At 37.4% G+C, this 19,606-nt stretch overlaps 1 protein-coding gene across 2 annotated transcripts in view; it reads right to left on the bottom strand.

Annotated features, from left to right (window-relative positions):
• Positions 1-19,606, bottom strand: part of LOC110442465 (glycosaminoglycan xylosylkinase-like) — an 85,275-nt gene that overhangs the window by 4,553 nt on the left and 61,116 nt on the right. For both annotated transcript variants that reach the window (XM_021486092.1, XM_021486091.1), the window contains exons 3-6: positions 4,294-4,417; positions 3,492-3,578; positions 2,584-2,693; positions 1,420-1,591 (exon numbers count right to left, since the gene is read on the bottom strand). In XM_021486092.1, coding sequence (XP_021341767.1) covers positions 1,420-1,591; positions 2,584-2,693; positions 3,492-3,578; positions 4,294-4,417 — 493 coding nt within the window. The remainder of the gene's footprint in view (positions 1-1,419; positions 1,592-2,583; positions 2,694-3,491; positions 3,579-4,293; positions 4,418-19,606) is intronic.

The following is a 19,606-nucleotide window of genomic DNA, read 5'->3' as shown; positions in this document are numbered from 1 at the left end:
CAGAACCACAGTGTATGACCTCTGTATACAGAACCACAGTGTATGACCTCTGTACACAGAACCACAGTGTATGACCTCTATATACAGGACCACAGTGTATGACCTCTGTATACAGAACCACAGTGTATGACCTTTGTATACAAGACGAAGTGTATGACATCAAATGGTATATCACAGCTTTGCATTCTGGCTACCTTTTAATATCTGTTCAGGCTTTTTATGGTGTTGTTGGCATCTCTTTGTCAATCCTTGCTATCAAATACAAAAACACCACCCTAACAGGCCAGCCTGAGCGTTGTTTTATTGCCAAAATAATCCAATTTCGGTCTCATCGATAGAGAATTTGTAGGTATAAGTTAGGTTATCATGTAGCTTCTCATGGAGCTAAATAAATGTCTGACTTTTCAGTTACTGATTTTTGTAACCAGTTCACAGTCTTCCTACCGAGTAACCGGTTAGCTATAGTTAACCGTTGACAACCCTAAAAAATAACCAAAGTCTATTGATAATGCTCCACTCAAAAATTAAAAAGACCTGTGTCTCATACTGGTACACAGCATAACAGATCACAGACAGCTGGTTTGTGTTTTTGGTAATTTCAGTAATGTTCCTGATGCAATGAATTGTTCATCAATATTTAAACAAGGCAGCTGATCCAATGGACTCACTGAACCGTTGTTTAATTAGACGGGTATTGATGGTCTGGTACATGTTTACATCATACTCCTGGCCAATGTAACTCTAGCAATAGGAGGGATGATTGGTATGTCAAATATCATGTCAAACCAATTTTAGGACTTGTATGGTACGGTAGATGCAGTCTAGTAGTTCTTTTTAATTATTGATAAAAACAAATTGAAATGTCAATCATCATGGTACCATGGTACGTGGTGCTTGGTACAAGCAGTTGAATAAATAACGAGAACTCATTCATTGAACACATGAGTTTGGTAAACAGAAGATATCACAATGACGATTTGAAATTTGAACACTTTAAGTGACCTTGACTTTTAGGATATGGTATGCAACACAGATAATGAGTAAAATGGGTTACAGATACATAATATTGTCTACACACAATACAAGGCCTGCACGGACAAGGTGTATGAACAAGAGAAAATAGACTTTATTGTTAAAAGCTAATGGTGACCTTGACCTTGAGGAGACAGAATCCCGAAGATTACTCTATTTAATTACAATATCCTTATCAGTCTAGAAACTCTAGTGATGTGGACACGCAACAATTATGTAAAACATAACAGGTGATTTATACATGTATAAAAGATACAGATTTATTGTGAATGTTTTGAGATCTCTTGTGGACGCTCTTTCTACAAGGTCCTCTGAAATTACTGGTAGGACAATTTTAACAGTATTTATTGTAGACGTGTATAACTTTTCGTATAAATGAACACCCACTTGGCCTTGTAGCTTCTGTAGGTCCGCCTCCAGGGATGGTTGTGATTGGACAGTTGGTAAGTCGGCGGTAGCCAAAGTATGACGACTCCCTCCAGCACGTCGCCATCCCCACACACACCTGTCGACTCATCCTTACAGTAGTAACACATTCCATAAAAACAGGTGTTGTTCCCTGCAATGAAGAAACACAATCAATAAGGTGGTCTTCCCCTCCCATTTCTCTCTCTGATCTGTGCTCACCATTCAAAACATATATTTTTTTAAGGTTTTACTTCCTTGCAACAGCTGAAGTCATACAAAGATCGGTGCCTGGGGATACAACGCCAACAAAAGAAGAGTGAGAAAGAAAAGAAATAACAGATGTTCCATGAGTTGCAATAGGGCAGCTAGCCAATCAACTATGCTGTTATACTGGATGTCTTCTAAGCAGAGACACAGAAGGAAGCCGGCCTATTTTAGTTGCCTTCATTGTACATGCAGTGGGATACAGCAGATTTTTGTCTGTCCCAAAATCTGCACAGCTCCCGATGCTATCAAACATAATAAGACATCAGTAGTGACAAAATACACCATTATTTTAAATGTTATAATCATTTGACATTTGTTCCATTACAAAACCCATCATAGAAAAGAAACTTGTCATCCATTACTGGATTAACAATGTTCACTTGTGACATTTAACTATTTTTTGAAAAATCGGAGCTGTCATGATCCAAGTTCCAACATAAATTAAGTAATTGCATTAACTGTATTCTAGATTGCATGTAGCGGAACTGGACTTGGTCGATCGTCAGCGACCAGGTAGCTCAATTGATAGAGCGTCATTAGATTTCGGAGGGTTCCGCCTTTGAACCCCGGTCTGGCCGTTACATTTTCTCTTTCTCCTGTTACAAAAATGGCGAGCCTGCCAACACTTGTTTCAAGCATTTGAAGTACACTTATCAAGGGGATACCCGAATTTGCAAATAGTTGTGTCTTCGGGCAAAGACTTAGAAAAAGGAGGGAGGAGTGTAGCGGAACTGGACTGGGTCGATCGTAGCAGACCAGGTAGCTCAATTGGTAGAGCGTCCGTCTAGAGTTCGGAGGATCCCGGAGTCGAACCCTGGTCTGGCCATTACATTTCCCTTTCTCCTGTTACATACACATACTTACAGAGATACTAACCTTTGGTGAAAAAAGTTTTCTTGAGTCTGCTAGTGGCATGTGGCAAGATTTCCGTTCTAAGGTTGATCCTTCGGCCAATCACTAAAGGAGTTCGGTTTAACTCCAATAATCTGTAACAAATCACACCCTTATCATAGTAATTTAAATGGAAGTTTTATCAATTTTTCTGGAAAGCAAAAGTTCAAGACCTTCTTAAGCTGTCTTAAAAGTTCCATTTCTTGAAATCAAATTGAATTGCTCAGAAAAATATTGAAAACTAGAAATATGTCAAAATGACATGAAAGTCACCCCATCTCCTACATGATAATTTTCAGTATAAATCATTGACCAAGCTACAACTGACAGATTTCCACCTGTCAATCAAAATGATCTAACAATGACCAGGTGTATATACATACATGCTGTATAGGTAACAGCCTCGGACAAACTTTTTCGAAAGTTAAGGTCAAAGATCAGATCATAGGTCACAGTGAGGTCATAGTGACCTTCTTCTAGCACTCTTCACTCTGTCATCCCATGATGTCCTTGTACACCAAATCTGGTTACTTCAGGTGAAATAGTATAGAAGATATGTCCCGGACAAACTTCTCAGACGGGAGGACGGACAGACAGAGTGCAAACCTATAGTCCCCCCCCGCCTGGAACCAATGGGGGACTAATTAAAAGCCCAATATTTGTTAGACCACAAATTAATCATTTGCCCTACATGTTTTTGTTACTTTTAAAGGTACAAACGTGTTAGTTACATTTACAGAATAAAAAGTAACAAATTATTGTGCAAGACTCAATCCTACGTTTAGATTAAGACGTTCTCCATTTGCATATTATGGCAATTTTTAGCTTGGACCGTACTAAGGGGAATAACTCCAATTGCAATGCTATGTTTTGTAAGTTAGTGACTCACTAACCGTCCTATGTGGAAGGCTGCTAACTCGCCATTGTGTCTGTCCGCGCCTTCGTATGGACCATTGCTGAGGATCTTCTCCCTGGAATACCTGTATAAAACACAGCTTCATTGTACTCCAACCACATACTGTTACCTAGCAACATCTGTATACAACAAAACATGTTCAAAACCTGATTTAATTTTAGGTGTCAACCTCTGAAACCTCCAATGGGGGAGATCACCATCATTCCACATTTCCAATGAGGAAGAAAGTGTGTGATACGCGACAGAAACTGCTTTGCTAAATTCATCTTTCTACTTCTATGTAACAAAATAACTCCAAAGAGCATTCATTTGATTCAGGCTCACTTGTTATGATCATTAAACACACCCTTCAGTAACTAGGAGATCATTTGACCACAGAATGTAGATTTTGAGGTATTGTGAGTTTGGACTTGAATGATGGAGTTTCGAGGGAGATTGTTAAATTTTGGTCAAAATGAGGGACTCTCCCGTCCTAATGATTAAAGGTTAACAGATATGCCAGGTCAAGTAGCAGGGCTTTCAGATGACCCTTCACATTTAGCAATTTCTGAAGTCAAATAGTATTTTACCTGAATTTGGTAGAGTTCAAACATATGTCAAATAGAAATGTTCTTTAAAATCCAGGAATCCAAGCTCAAAACCTACTCCCAAAGGTTTCATGAACGCTCTGTATGCTGTTTATAAGTGTCATCCTGAACGATGCTATTCTCAGTTCTGGTATTAGAATTACACTAACAGGTTCTGTTCATTAGAAAGCACCATATAGGGGCCACATTTACCATTTAGGTTTGAAGATAAGTCTTTGGCCATCGTCCATGGTGAAGGTCATTTTGAGCTGGGTCCCGCCCCTGTTGACATCTGCTGTCTGTATTCTTGTTTTGGTCATTGCATGGAGGATTGAACCTGCAATGAAAGGTATTTTTTGTCATAAACCATGTTTTTTAAAATACAAAGCTTAACTTCCATTAGATAATACAAGGAAGAATGAGATCCAACGCCTGCTAGTGGATGTTCAGTGTAGCTCTGTGTACCCCAAATGATGGATACTTAAATGGAATTCACTACACCGGCCATCTAAGAGTAATAGAAATTCAAAAGAAGAGATGATCAGATAACATCAAATGGGGAGTATTGGCAAATTTCATTCAGTTAAATTGCTTTATTTAACTGGATTAGATTTGCTGAGACTCCCCATTTGATGTTGTCTGAAGCAATTTAACTGGATTCAATTTGCTGAGCATCCCCATTTGATGTTGTCTGAAGCAATTTAACTGGATTAAATTTGCTGAGCCTCCCCATTTGATGTTCCATTAGATAGGTATCTGTCTGAATTGTTTGTATATTCATCATAGAATAGTAAGTTGAATCTCGGAGTCTCTGCCGAGTCAATCATGTAAGCTAGTGTGTACATACAAACCAACATGTTATAATGCTTGTGTGTGATTTACAACTTCACACTTTTCCAATGGAATAACATTTTAAATTTGATAAATGTTTAATACTTTTTATTTATAAAGATTAAAATATTGCATTTGTGCAATAAAACTTCCTAACAGACAAAACTCGAGAGTCTAGAGAGTGGTTATTTATGATAAAACTTCTATCAGACCGAGATTGATCCAAAACTTCACTATATACGACAGAGATTGTACAATGTTGATAAAGATACGTTGGAATACCAGTATCAGCTGATACAGATGATGCTGCAAGAGACGAGGGTAAAAAAACTATTAATCTTATTCTGTCAGAAGAAGTGACGTACAATCTGTACTTTTCAGACACCAGCGAAGTGCAGAAATCCTGATTTATACGTGTTTAGCATCACGTCCTTCTGTGGAGGCTGAGCAACAACCTTTAGAAGCCATACCTACTGGGCTAAGTATAGTAACGGCCCGGCTAGGAATATCACAAAACATTATACCAACACTCTAACAGTACTTCAGATCAACAAGTTCCATATCTACTCACAACAAAGCTTGGTTTTGACAGCTCCATGAATTATGAAGAGAAATGGAACGTTTTAAAATATATTTTTGGCAATCATACATGACTTTCAATCTCTGATCATATCTGTCCATGCATTTTGTCAAAAATTCAATTGGCATGGCATACACCAACCAAAAAGCAATGGCCATTTACCGGCTAGTTCAGGTTATTAGTATGACACTGGAGTCTAAGAAGATAACAAGATGGGTCTGTATCGCTCCTCTGTTGTTTGTCTTTCATTTGTGACATCAAATGAGGGTCAAGGTCAGATTTAAAACAAAAAAGGCTTATTGTCAATATTTTATGCAACATATGGGTCTTTAGAAGGTTTTATTACCCTTCACCATTTTCTGATTCTGGGTTGGAAGTTTTTTTACAAATCTTGAAAAATCTGGCCTTCGACCTTGTACTAGGTCATTCATTGAGATCCCAAAATTCATAGCATTTTACACCATTAACTCATTCACCCCTGAAATTTTGTAATGAACTATTCCAACCTTTGAATTGGAAGAGTTAAAATGTGTCTTCAGGGGTGAATGGGTTAAGATATAAGCCTATTATCATGACTTTTCGTTTTTCAGAAAAACTTGTCTTAGAAAAAGTTTTTACACATTTGACCCCTGTGACCCTAAAATGGATCAAGGTAGTTTGTTGAAACAAACTTGATAGCTTTTCATCTCAGCATACTATTTGCCTGTATGACTTCAGATTTGTTCAAATAAGCTAATTGTCAATATCTATGCAATATGGGTCTTTGTTGGAAGATTTTGTTAATCTTCAACTTCTGAATCTGTTTTTTTTTACTAGAAAAGCATAAACACATTTTGACCCTTGTGACCTTTACAGTAGATCAAGGTCATTTATTTGAACAAACTTCATAGCCCTTCATCCCAGCATGTTACTGGCCAAATCAAATTCATCATCATAAGCCTCTTTCCAGATTGTGTTTGAATATACATGTCTGTCTTTAATTGAAAGTACAGCATGTTAACTAAAATTATCTTGAGATCAGATAAGTTCAATACAAATGTTGCATGGTTACATTGCTCAATGATTACATACAAGTCCAAACACAAAAAGATGCATCAAAGATCTTTGAGATGTCAATCACTACAAAAGGCATATGAATGCCAGACTACGGGAAATGAGACCTGCTGCTGAAGTGTTGCATGTTGCTTGTCACGCAATTTTCCTATTATGCAATTGGTATTCACATAAGATCTGATTGTAATCTGTAGGGACCAAGTGATCTGTTGGAATCACAGCAATTGAACTAGCCCAAATTAAAAGATTAAATTTAATGAATACATAAATTTTCATCTCAATAACTTCAAACAATTTTCATGTTGACCGATTTAACGAGATGTCATGCACAAGTCACATGAATCAGCTTTAAGAGTACAGAAAGGACAGAAACTTGTATTGAGAAAATGTGCTATTGCCCTTAATGTATCTATATGTGATCAAGACAGGCACGCCTAGGGAATTTCACAAGATAACTTTATTTTTTTACTGTAGAAATTTCCCTGTCCATCTATCTAGGTAAAAGCAATGTAGAACTGTAAGCTGTTTTACATTATTGTTGAACACATGCTATTTTTCGTGTTAATGTACAATGTATCAAGTTATTATGAGGGTGAAAAAAAGCCTTATTCATCAAATCTGTGTGTTCATTATCAGATATACAATAGGCACTTTTGTAGTTTTATAAATGCATGTGCCTGTAAAACTTTGCAAATGACTTAAATATCATCAGTTAGTTTTCGATATATCCCTCTAAAAAAGCTATACTTTATTCTTATCCAATATATTATTACACCAGAATACAATGGTATTCTCTGGTATGTTGCGTGCAGTGAGGCAGGGATCCTAGTGCATTCAGTAAGTTTCCCTAATTTTATTTTGATACTGTAACTGTTAGTGAAGTGTGACTGGGCCAGGGTACTACCAGTGTCCAGGTAGCTCAGTTGGTAGAGTGATAGTATAATGATCATGACCAGGGCTTGTATTCATGAAACCGTTCTCATGCTCAAGCATGGATTTTGAGCTCAAGTCTAATTTCTTGTTCCAGTTATAAATTATTTAAAAATCTTTGTTTTGTTAAAGTTTTGGACAAAAATTGAAGAAACTTGAAGCCGAATACTGTTTTCAATATTTAAATTTGACTTTTTGATTGTTGACATGATTTAGGTGGGTTACAAGAAAGATGGTTTGAGCACAGAATCCATACTTGAGCATGGGAACGGTATCATGAATACGGGCCCAGGTGTCCAGCCTGGTTTAAAACCTGGTCTGGCCTTACTGCATTTTTTTATACCCAGAACACTGTTGTTGATTATATAGAGGTGATAAATATCAAAATATTAGCTACAGGAGTGAAATATGTTTGTTATTACTGGAAACACCATTAAATTTTCTATTTATTACATTTTTAAAGCATAAAACATGAAAAATGTAATGCATCATAAAAGGGCGGGAATCAGAAGCGTACTTATTAAATTAGCACCATATTCTAATGACGTCACGCTTGACAACAAGACTATGCGCCATTTTGAATGGGTTACCCATGGGTATGATTGCTTATAAAAATGTAATTAATTGCATATTTATGTTATGTGTGTGTACCAAACATTTACCATAACAACCATTTATTCTACCGTCGCTTCGTATGAATCTAAACCAAAAAAAATTGCCTTTGAATGCAGCGAATAGAAGATACCGCTACGATTGGTCAATACCAAAAAGTGATATTTTAACCCTGTTAAAATATCACGTTTGATATTTGTCACAGGATGAAAAATATCAGTTTTATCAAGTTGATAGAATCCGATACTTCACTGGCAAAAATGTAATAAATCTTCTTTATTTCATCTTTATTCTTTTTCATAAAAGTCCTGCAAGGTAATTGGTTTCTTTTCAGCAATGAGTAACCATAGCTATCAGGTCATGCCAGAAAATGTTTCCAATGCATTGTCCCAGTTTTTGGCAGTGGTACGGGGATCCTGCAATGTGTCCTACTAGCCACAATCCTGTATTCTTCCCCAAGATCTCCCCATAACACATCCAATGACCAACCTATAAGTGTGGTATAAAATCGTTACACGGCCAATATGTTTTGTGATGTATGACCTAATTTCCAACATACAACAACCTACTGAGGAGATAAATTGCACAATTAGCGTGAATAGGAACTGTAGAGCCAGCAGCTCTGGTCATCAACCTTCAACATGAGCTGATATCAAAACCCAAGTGACAAATTTAACCGAACAAATGTCACATCAGCTCCATGAACGGTTGGTATGCTGTCAAGTCAGTTGAGTTCGCATTGGACTTGTTGAAATAGGTGCCTTATAACACTGGGATTGTTACATCTTACTGTACATATAACAGATTCAGTTGAGCTGAAACCACTCTCAAACACTCATCCTCTGTTAAATGTGTTAAGTATGTAACATTTAGCTTCTAATATAAAATAATTTTGAGTCCCAAATTGAAACAATTTTTGAATACTATTCTGTTCAGGAAATATTAAGAGGTTATCACATGACCATTTCCATATCCTACTCTGTATCAAGACTCCATGCAGGCATACCAGCCACACATGCAATGTGTACAGTGAGTACCGATGATTTTCTGAAAAATGTAAGTTTAACAGATATGATGCGTGCCTGCGGTATATGGATTGGTCCGGGATATGGCCTATGCACAGCTAGCACTATCACACAAGCAAAACAACCCATATCATGGAAAAGTAAATGAAAATGACTGCCTGCTAAAGGTAAATACAGCAAAACTTTGATATAGCGCCCCTCGTTTCATTTGCCACCTTGTTTTCCATGAATATATTTCAATACATTCCCTGCAATTTATCCCCACACCCCTCTATTACACCAACATTTCTCTGGGCAAATAATGGCAGTATAACAAGGTAGGATCCATGTCCTACTGAGGTTAAAACAATTTTACTGTATTCTGTCATGCATACAAAAACCTATATGTAGTTGAATTGGGTGAGGGCACTCAACTGATCAGGTAGCTCAGTTGGTAAAAGGACTCATATTGTGATAGGAGGTCCAGGGTTCTAATGCCGGTCTGGCTCACTTGTATTTTAAAACTATTGTTGGTTTGGTTAGTTCTTCTTTATCATTTTCTCATAAAAGACCCACAAGGTATGGGTTTCTTTTCAGAAATAATTTATCAAAACTGTGGTTAGCAAATGAAAAGTTTCCAATTAACAGGTACAGGATCCTTGATCCAGCCACTGTTAATCCAGCTGTTCCACTATGAAGCCAGTGATTTGGGAAGTATATTTTTTTATTTTTTTATTAAAACAAATAAATTCCTAGTGAAGAAAAGAGGCTGCACTATACAGTATTGCCCTGATAGCGCCAATCATGGTTGATCATTAACGAAAAATATTATCAACAAGTCTAAAATGTGCATACCAGTACACCACTCCTACCATTGTACCGAGAAGTAAAACGTCTGCAGGTTCAGGCAAAAAGCAGGCCTGCTGTATACCACTGTATATTGTAAGAAGTGACAAAGGTGGGCCCTCTGCAGAATCGAGGGTTTTCTTCTATATCTTCTACTCAGGGGACTTTACAGAAGCTAAAATTGATCTGCCCCATTGCAAAACTCCCTCAGAGCCCCACCTCTGCAGAATCAAGGGTTTTCTTTAGTGTCTTTTACAAAGGGGACATTATGGAAGCTAAAATTGATCTGCTGCCCCCAATGCAACACTTGGGATATGTACCCCTTTCTCTATTCTATCCCCTTTCTTTCTGGCAATGTTTCCCTAGGGACCCGTCTTGATATGACCCTAGCTGTTGTGAAGACCTTAAACCCAACACTAACAAGCAAATGAAGACTCAAATGCTACCTAATGCTATACACACCTTTAAGGCAAACTGGTGATGCTGACAAAAATTGGCTTCTGACAAATAACATGCCTCAGATTTATAGTAATTTCAACCACTCACAATCAGGTGTAAATGCACTTGCCTTATAACTAATTGCTTGAAAGATTCCCTTTACCGAATAAGGTCTGATTTCCTGATACTTCTTTTCAATGATTGCGAGAATTACTGTGGTGCATGATGGCCAGACTGACAACATGTTGTGATGTATCAGTTTGATAGGCAATTAAAGTTATCTTGTTGCATGCAGGATGACAATTGTCTACCTCCAGAACAAGTGTTAATTAGTTTTGATGTTGAAGCAGCATCCAGACATTCAAAAAACATCAATGATTGGAATCGTGCCAGATTTCAAGGAGACATGGTGTGTTGTTCTGGCTGGCAGTCTGGGTGCTCTGGCCGCCCACTGCATGTCACGCTGTCCCCCGGGTATGTGGCTTCACCAGTAACTCAAGGAGAAGTCAGAAGTCAGACTTAACTCAAAAACATGGAGACACTTAGGGGTAAAGAGGTCAGGGGTTAGCAAGGTTACTGTAAGACTCCATTACCTATACAAGACAGGGTCAGGGGTTAGCAAGGTTACTGTAAGATTCCATAATCTATACAAGACAAGGTCAGGGGTTAGCAAGGTTACTGTAAGATTCCATAACCTATACAAGACAGCTAGGGTCAGGGGTTAGCAAGGTTACTGTAAGACTCCATAACCTATACAAGACAAGGTCAGGGGTTAGCAAGGTTACTGTAAGACTCCATAATCTATACAAGACAAGGTCAGTGGTTAGCAAGGTTACTGTAAGACTCCATAACCTATACAATACAAGGTCAGGGGTGAGATGTGATCAGGTCAGAGGTTAGCACTGTTACAATAACAATCCAATGCACATAGAAAAGTAAGCAATGTAAGAATAGCTTAAACAATATACCACCTTCTTCAGATAAAAGTTCAGGGGTCAACAATGTTATTATAACATCACCTTGTTACACACGCTTAGACAGGTCAGGGGTCAGCAATGTTATTGTAACATCACCTTATTACACACGCTAAGACAGGTCAGGGGTCAGAAATATTATTGTAACATCACCTTGTTACACACGCTCAGACAGGTCAGGGGTCAGCAATGCTATAGTAACATCACCTTGATGCATACTCTTAGACAGGTCAGGGGTCACAAATGTTATAGTAACATCCTCTTGTTACACACACTGAGACAGGGCAGGGCTCAGCAATGCTATAGTTACATGTCCATTTTGCACACGCTAAGACAGGTCAGGGGTCAGCAATGTTATTGTAACATCAACTTGTTACACATGCTTAGACAGGTCAAGGGTCAGCAATGTTATTGTAACATCACCTTGTTACACATGCTAAGACAGGTCAGGGGTCAGCAATGCTATAGTAACATCACCCTGTTACACATGCTTAGACAGGTCAGGGGTCAGCAATGCTATAGTAACATCACCCTGTTACACATGCTTAGACAGGTCAGGGGCCAGCAATGTTATAGTAACATCACCTTGTTACACACACTTAGACAGGTCAGGGGTCATCAATGCTATAGTAACCTCACCTTGTTACACATGCTTAGACAGGTCAGGTGTCAGCAATGCTATAGTAACATCACCTTGTTACACAAGCTTAGACAGGACAGGGGTCAGCAATGTTATAGTAACATCACCTTGTTACACACACTTAGACAGGTCAGGGGTCAGCAATGTTATTGTAACATCCCCTTGTTACACATGCTAAGACAGGTCAGGGGTCAGCAATGCTATTGTAACATCACCTTGTTACACATGCTTAGACAGGTCAGGGGCCAGCAATGTTATAGTAACATCACCTTGTTACACAGGCTTAGACAGGCCAGGGGTCAGCAATGTTATTGTAACATCACCTTATTACACACGCTAAGACAGGTCAGGGGTCAGAAATATTATTGTAACATCACCTTGTTACACACGCTAAGACAGGTCAGGGGTCAGCAATGCTATAGTAACATCACCTTGTTGCATACTCTTAGACAGGTCAGGGGTCAGCAATGTTATAGTAACATCCTCTTGTTACACACGCTTAGACAGGTCAGGGGTCAGCAATGCTATAGTTACATCACCTTGTTGCACACGCTAAGACAGGTCAGGGGTCAGCAATGCTATAGTAGCATCACTTTGTTACACACGCTTAGACAGGTCAGGGGTCAGCAATGTTATCGTAATGATTCATTACCTATACAGTAGTCCCTATAATTATACTGTCACCTTATGTCCCGTGGCAATTTTGGTGGTATAACGTTGGTGGCGATACAACAGGGTTTCAGGACAGCCAAATTATCTATTTATTTTGAAATGAATGCAAGCATATAATTTATAGTATTTGCAGCTTCTTAAGCATTATAACTTAATAAAATACAATTATAATTTACATTTGTACAGTTCACCGACTTGTAACACAATTCGGGATGCGGAGCATGGACATGTATGGTCGTCACAGGTTTTGATCGGGGGCATCTCCAACCTGAGTGGACTGTTTTGTTGGAACCATTTTTTATCTCTAAGTGTATTCAAACATTTAATGTTGTGTTCCATTGTGTCATTGTATTGATTCGCAAAATTATGAAGTTTACGTAGCGGTTACAATTGAAATCTGAATTGACTGTATATTGACAATGTTTACCATAAGGACCAATTACCCTTACTTGTTGAAACATGGCAGGGTCAGGGGTCGTCAATATAACCATAACGATCCATTACCTAGCTATATATGGCAGGGGCAGGGGTCGTCAATATAACCGTAACGATCCATTACCTAGCTATATATGGCAGGGTCAGGGGTCATCAATATAACCGTAACGATCCATTACCTAGCTATATATGGCAGGGTCAGGGGTCGTCAATATAACCGTAACGATCCATTACCTAGCTATATATGGCAGGGTCAGGGGTCGTCAATATAACCGAAACGATCCATTACCTAGCATATATGGCAGGGTCAGGGGTCGTCAATATAACCGTAACGATCCATTACCTAGCTATATATGGCAGGATCAGGGAGGGGGGTGACACAGGTTTCAGTAGCGATCCATCTGGAGATGGGCAAGTACAACCTTGTCCTGGCGACATTCTTTAAAGCTACGACACCATTCAATAATTACAGGTTTTATAGAGTGTAATTTGTTGTCTACACATTGATTCTAATTATTTTGCAACTGTGACTCTGCAAACTATGCTATAAGGAAGCGGTTTAAAATCTGTAAGATGAACTTTAAATCAAAGGGTGGTGGCAGGAAAGCTGATTTGGTGGCACGATCTGCCTTTTCATTACCTGGTACGTGTCTGGTAACCCAGCAAAATGCAATATGACATTCTGACAAAATATTATGTGATGATGATGATATTTTACTAATTAAAATATTCTAGCAGTTTCTGTTGGGAAGGCTCTTTAGAGCACATAGGAATCAGAATAGATGTATGACTTTAGTACATCATTTGGTTTTGTGTTCAAAGATTATGTAGGCCTATATATAGCATATGTGCCTCTGTAGAGAAAATTGATGCATCATTTGGTTTGTGATGACCTGGCATGAGACAGACAATCAGAGGTATGCATGATCAGGTGTCAGCAATACTATTGTACCTCTTACCTGTGGGCACCACATGGTCAGAGGTCAAGGGTTAGAAATGCACCCAAAAGCTATTCACAATAAGGGTCAGGGGTCAGCCATGTTGCAAAAAAAAAAAAAATCACATATACATAAGGGTTAGAGGTCAGGCATCAGCAGTGTTATAGTAAGAATCTGCCATCTAAACACAGCAGGGTCAGAGGTCAGGGGTCAGCACTTACAGTAAGAAAACAAGACAGGGTCACAGGTCAAAGGTCAGTACTGTTTCAATAAGAATCAATCACCAATAAACAAAGCGATGTCAAAGAACCAATTGCATACACATGCCAGGGTCAATGTTGAAATGTGAAGAGATTAATTAACATCAATTACTTTGAATCTAAAAGACCATCGGACAATGAAATGCACAACAATATATATATGATTTGGGGTTTGAAAATTTCAGTTCATAACCTGCTAATGATAGAAGTAGCTTTGACCAATGAAGTAAATAACAGTACATAATATAGTTAATGTATTATTGGTGGCTAACATTGTGTTTCAAATTAAGATAATATCCCATACGGCATTGTGCTCATGCGGCCCATTGAACAATGCTTGTCAATAATTAAGTTGGTACCAGTCATCAATATGGTCTGTGGTGGTATCTCAGTAGATCTGGTCTACCTGGCTGTGTGAACAACTCACCTATCTGTTACCTTTCTTTAACGATTTCCAATGGTGAATATATCAGATAACAGTTTTCATTCAATATTTTTCAAAATTAATTAAATTCATCAGAGAAGAAATGAATATAAGTAGGATAAGCTGAGTGATGACAATTCTGTTGTGTCAGACACAGGTGAATGAAGGATGTAACTCTTCATTTTTGGAGGAAATGAAGGTAGTGCTTATGATGTTTTTATAATTGATTGCGACTCCGTTTTGGACTGTGTACGTCGAGAGCTGCAGTATTACCTTTTGTGGTTTACTGACGAACACAATCCTGACTCTGTCTCTAGTCACAATCGTTCCATATTGATGTTTGTTACCATGCTTGGCATTCTAGGAAACCCATAACAGCAGTGAGGGTGACACAGCAGTTTTAAAACTTGCTGTTTCTGGATTTACAACTCGATGGGTAAACACCAGGAGGATATACCTTGTTCAATACCCTATAAGTGATTCTAAGGAAGCTATATTTAAGCTTTATCAAGTGAAATAATTGGTCGTTTACACTATATCAGGACTATGGAGCCTAACTAATTGGATTACTGACACACTGAAATGGAGGTAATGTTTCTATATTTTACGTTTTTGAACTTCAAACAAGTTTTTCTTTCTTTTATAAATTCTGCCCTACCTGCAAATGTTACAGTACAGTTTTGTAGCTTAATATCAACTGGGAAATACGTTTTATAAATTTTCTATATTTTACAGGCATTTGAAAAAAAAATTCTCACATTAAAACACTGTCAGACCAAGAATTGTACATGCTAATGATTTCATTTTCTTCCTGAGTAATTAAAGAACATTTCATAGAAAATAATTTCATACCAAAATTTAGAAAATTCATAATTTATGATGTTAAAGAAATTTGATCAATGGATTATTACTTTCAGTGAAATTTACTCAACAAGACCTATAATCATTTAAATTAAATATTCTTAAAATCACATTTCACTAACAATTATTTCGATATTTCAAAGACATATAACTATATATTAATTTTACAACAAATAAAACAAGTTTCCATAAAATTACATATTAGTTACCCTTGCTAGTCTGATGGAATTGCAAATTGTGACGCCTTATAGATGAGGAAACCTGGATTGCTTTGAGAAAGCCCACGTGTTTCGGCAGGTGACCCTATACATTTCATGTCTGTTCCGGGAAAAGAATCCCTGTCATCTTGGTGACAGTGGTGTGCTATCCACAGTGCCAACTGACTCACAATATCCCAACGGCCTTGTTATATCAGATCAAAATACTCACATAACTGGTACGCTGACATTTCCCTACACAGACCTGACAGAGATTTCCTACACTGAAAGAATCAAACGCCTAACAATATACCCTATTGGCCTTGTAAATTCTGTGCTATCGTTCCAACGAGATCAAAATCATAGGGTATTCTACTGGAGAAAGCTTACTCAGGAACAAATCATATACCTAAGGTATGTGTTTTTTGTAAGAAATAGCCATGGAAATGTTCCTACAGCATCCGGTCAGACCCACGAGATCAAAATCATAGGGTATTCTACCGGAGAAAGCTTACTCAGCATCCGGTCAGACCCACGAGATCTTTGTAGGAGTCAATGGCAGTGTTAGGGAAACATTTAGATTTTGCTATTATAGTTATTTGCGTGAAATTGATATTGAGTCATCTCCAACAATTAAGGATCATCATATCACTACCAAAAGCTCAAAGTAATTACGAATCAGAAAAAAAAAACCAGTTGTAGACTGACTACATTCGTACTATTTCTTCTCATTGATATCGTTCCAAATCCAAGAATACATGTAGTTTATCGATTAAATGATAACCTACACACTGAAATACATTTAGGTAATGTGCGCCCTGTTTGAGTGTATATTAAGCTCTCAGCTATGTAATGCGGTAAACCTACTAATGTTATAATACCCTCACAATTACTCTGTCTAAATGGATTTGTCCCAAAGGTTCCAAGAGAATCACAAATGTAGGAGGGGAAATAATAAAACAATTTGATTGAAGTAACTTTTCACTAGGGGTATGACAACAGCAAAGCTTCTCACTGTCAGTTTGTATGTATGTACCCAGGCTATAGCTAATGTACAGAAGACTTCCCAATGTCATTGACAATCTTGTGACGGCTGGGAAAAAAACACTGTTGTAACTGACACAAGTGTTAAACAGTTTTATAGATTTCTATAGGCTTACTGAAGTATAATACGAAAAGGACAGCTTTTAGCTTTCTGTCTTATCTGAAAATATGAAAAAAAAATCAAAACTCCATCCCCAGAAAATCTGGATTCACCATTGGGAATTGGTTCATATTCACATCCTTTGTAGAAATATTGATTGAAGCTAAATTTTGTTTTTTGTCCCATTTCTTCTAGGCTGGCTATGTTCAATACTGTTATTGTATCTTTGCTTGACGCCCACACATTAAACTATGGTCCATTCTTGATAAGAATTAAAAAAATCTTAAAACTGAATACCTAGACAGCTAATACAGAAAACAAAATACCCATAACCTTTACACAAATCTGAAGTCAATGACAACAATATCTTTACAGAAAGCTGAAGTCAATGACAACAATATCTTTACAGAAAGCTGAAGTCAATGACAACGATATCTTTACAGAAAGCTGAAGTCAATGACAACAATATCTTTACAGAAAACTGAAGTCAATGACAACAATATCTTTACAGAAAGCTGAAGTCAATGACAACAATATCTTTACAGAAAGCTGAAGTCAATGACCACAATATAATTATACAAAGCTGAAATCAATGACAACAAGAGTAATATTCATGAATAATACCCCCCCTGTCCAGAAAATCAAACCAATGATATTATGGATGTTATCATGAAACTTTGCACTAGTATACAATACTGAAAAATAAAAGTTAACATGGGTACAAGTTAATCAGCAAAAAAGGGATATTCCAAGAGTAGAAAAGGAATATCATGTTTCAATCAAGACCTGTTGGAGGGAGTCATCTGTTACACTATAAAACCTTGAGGTTGATTTATTCTGACAATTGGAGTTTTTGTGTGCTGCTGACTATCATTGTAAGTCCGACAATCAACTCTTCAGCTTTATGATCGGTCAGACTATGATTTGCCACAGATGTTCTGTCATTAATTTAGGGAAGGCAACAGGATTGTATTGTTGACTTCTAATGTATGTATTTTGATTTGCTGGTCAATATCAGGACAATGGCATTTGCTGGTCAATATCAGGACAATGGCATTTGCTGGTCAATATCAGGACAATGACATTTGCTGTTATCAATAAACTAAATCACTTTGCATCTATGACATTTAAAACAAGTTATTTGACATTTGCCAAAAAAGGGTCAACCTTCATTGATATTGTCCAGAAACAGCAGGCCAATCATAATTGAAGTTGCTCAGAATAGCAAGCCTGAATCACAATGGGTAGTGTCAAAAGTCTCCAGACAAACCACAGTTGAAATTGTCCAGATTAAGCAGACTTTAGCCAATCACAATGGTTGTGGTGGAGAAACAAGCTGCTGCCCGGAAACTTTGGCCAATTACAATTTAATTGCTTAGAAACCTTGAAATTACCACAATTAATATTGTTCAGAAACATTGAACCAATGTGCCCCTTGATTACTGCAATTTTTAAGGATGTATCAATACTTTGCCCATATACTCTGTCAAACAAAGGTTTAATTGTGTCAAAAAATCTTAAGGATCTTAAGCAGGAGACAAACAGTTCAGTGTTTTTTTCCAATAGATGTTGTAAAAATACAGAAAAGTAGCAATATTTTTTTCAAAAAGACTCATTTACTTTTAAAATGAATGATGTACACACGTCTATTTCAATGAAACCTTTCATTTTAGTTGTTTTTTAGATTTAGGGATTTGATTATTTATCCTATTTAGACTCATAAAACCTTCTGTAGGCCAACATTCAACCTTAGCTTTTAACACACCATATGAACAAGGTATACATATTAACACATCATTTGAACAGGAAATATGAGTCTGGAAATCAATAGGTCCAAGAAACAGTCTTATTTGTACCCATCCTTTGAAGTTATCCAGAAACTTCAAGCCACGTAATCACATCTGACATTGTCCAAAAAACATGAAATAAGATAATTGGTGTGTCCAGACATATAACTATAAGCAATCTTGACCACAGATAATACACTACAGCTCTTGTCCAAAACACACAATTTAGCCAGAACTAGTCAAAGTATTGCCGAGAAATCAATAGTTCGCCATAAATCAATAGACAAAATTAACATTTGGAGGAATGTTTTTGTGTGTGTCCATGTTCATTTCTGTAAAGAACAATATGCACCTACTTACCAAATTTGTTAACTCCGAGTGAAATAGAGTAGGAGAAATGAATTGAAATAACAATGCCAATTATTAGGGCCACAAGTCACAGTGACCTACTTTTTGTAAATGACAATTCAGTCCACCATCTGAAAATGTACCCACACACAACTCTACAAGATCAGAGCTGGGAAAGCTATACAAACATGATGTAATATGTCAATGTTATGTTACCTATAATGATGCTTAATGCTAATGTCTAAAACTCTCCAAATGGTTTTCTTTAGTGGAATTGTGAACACTAAAACCAGCATTTATAACACTTTGTATGGATTTCCCTCTGGCCTATTAGTCTAAATGCTTAATAGAATTCCAGAACAAGAGGCCCAATGGGCCTGCATCGCTCACCTGTTATTAATCTAACACTTGTAATCTTAAGATTTCATAAGAACCTATTAAAAGATTTAAACATATGACGCCTCTGACCTTGATTGTTGAACAAGGACATTAGGTTGAAAGTGGATCAAGGTCATTCATTTGAACTAACATGGTAGTCCTTCATCCCAGCAT

This window comes from Mizuhopecten yessoensis, unplaced genomic scaffold (genome assembly GCF_002113885.1).
Source record: "Mizuhopecten yessoensis strain PY_sf001 unplaced genomic scaffold, ASM211388v2 scaffold716269, whole genome shotgun sequence".
In the NCBI taxonomy this organism is placed as follows: Eukaryota; Metazoa; Mollusca; class Bivalvia; order Pectinida; family Pectinidae; genus Mizuhopecten; species Mizuhopecten yessoensis.
This window is presented reverse-complemented; position numbering and strand designations above follow the sequence as displayed.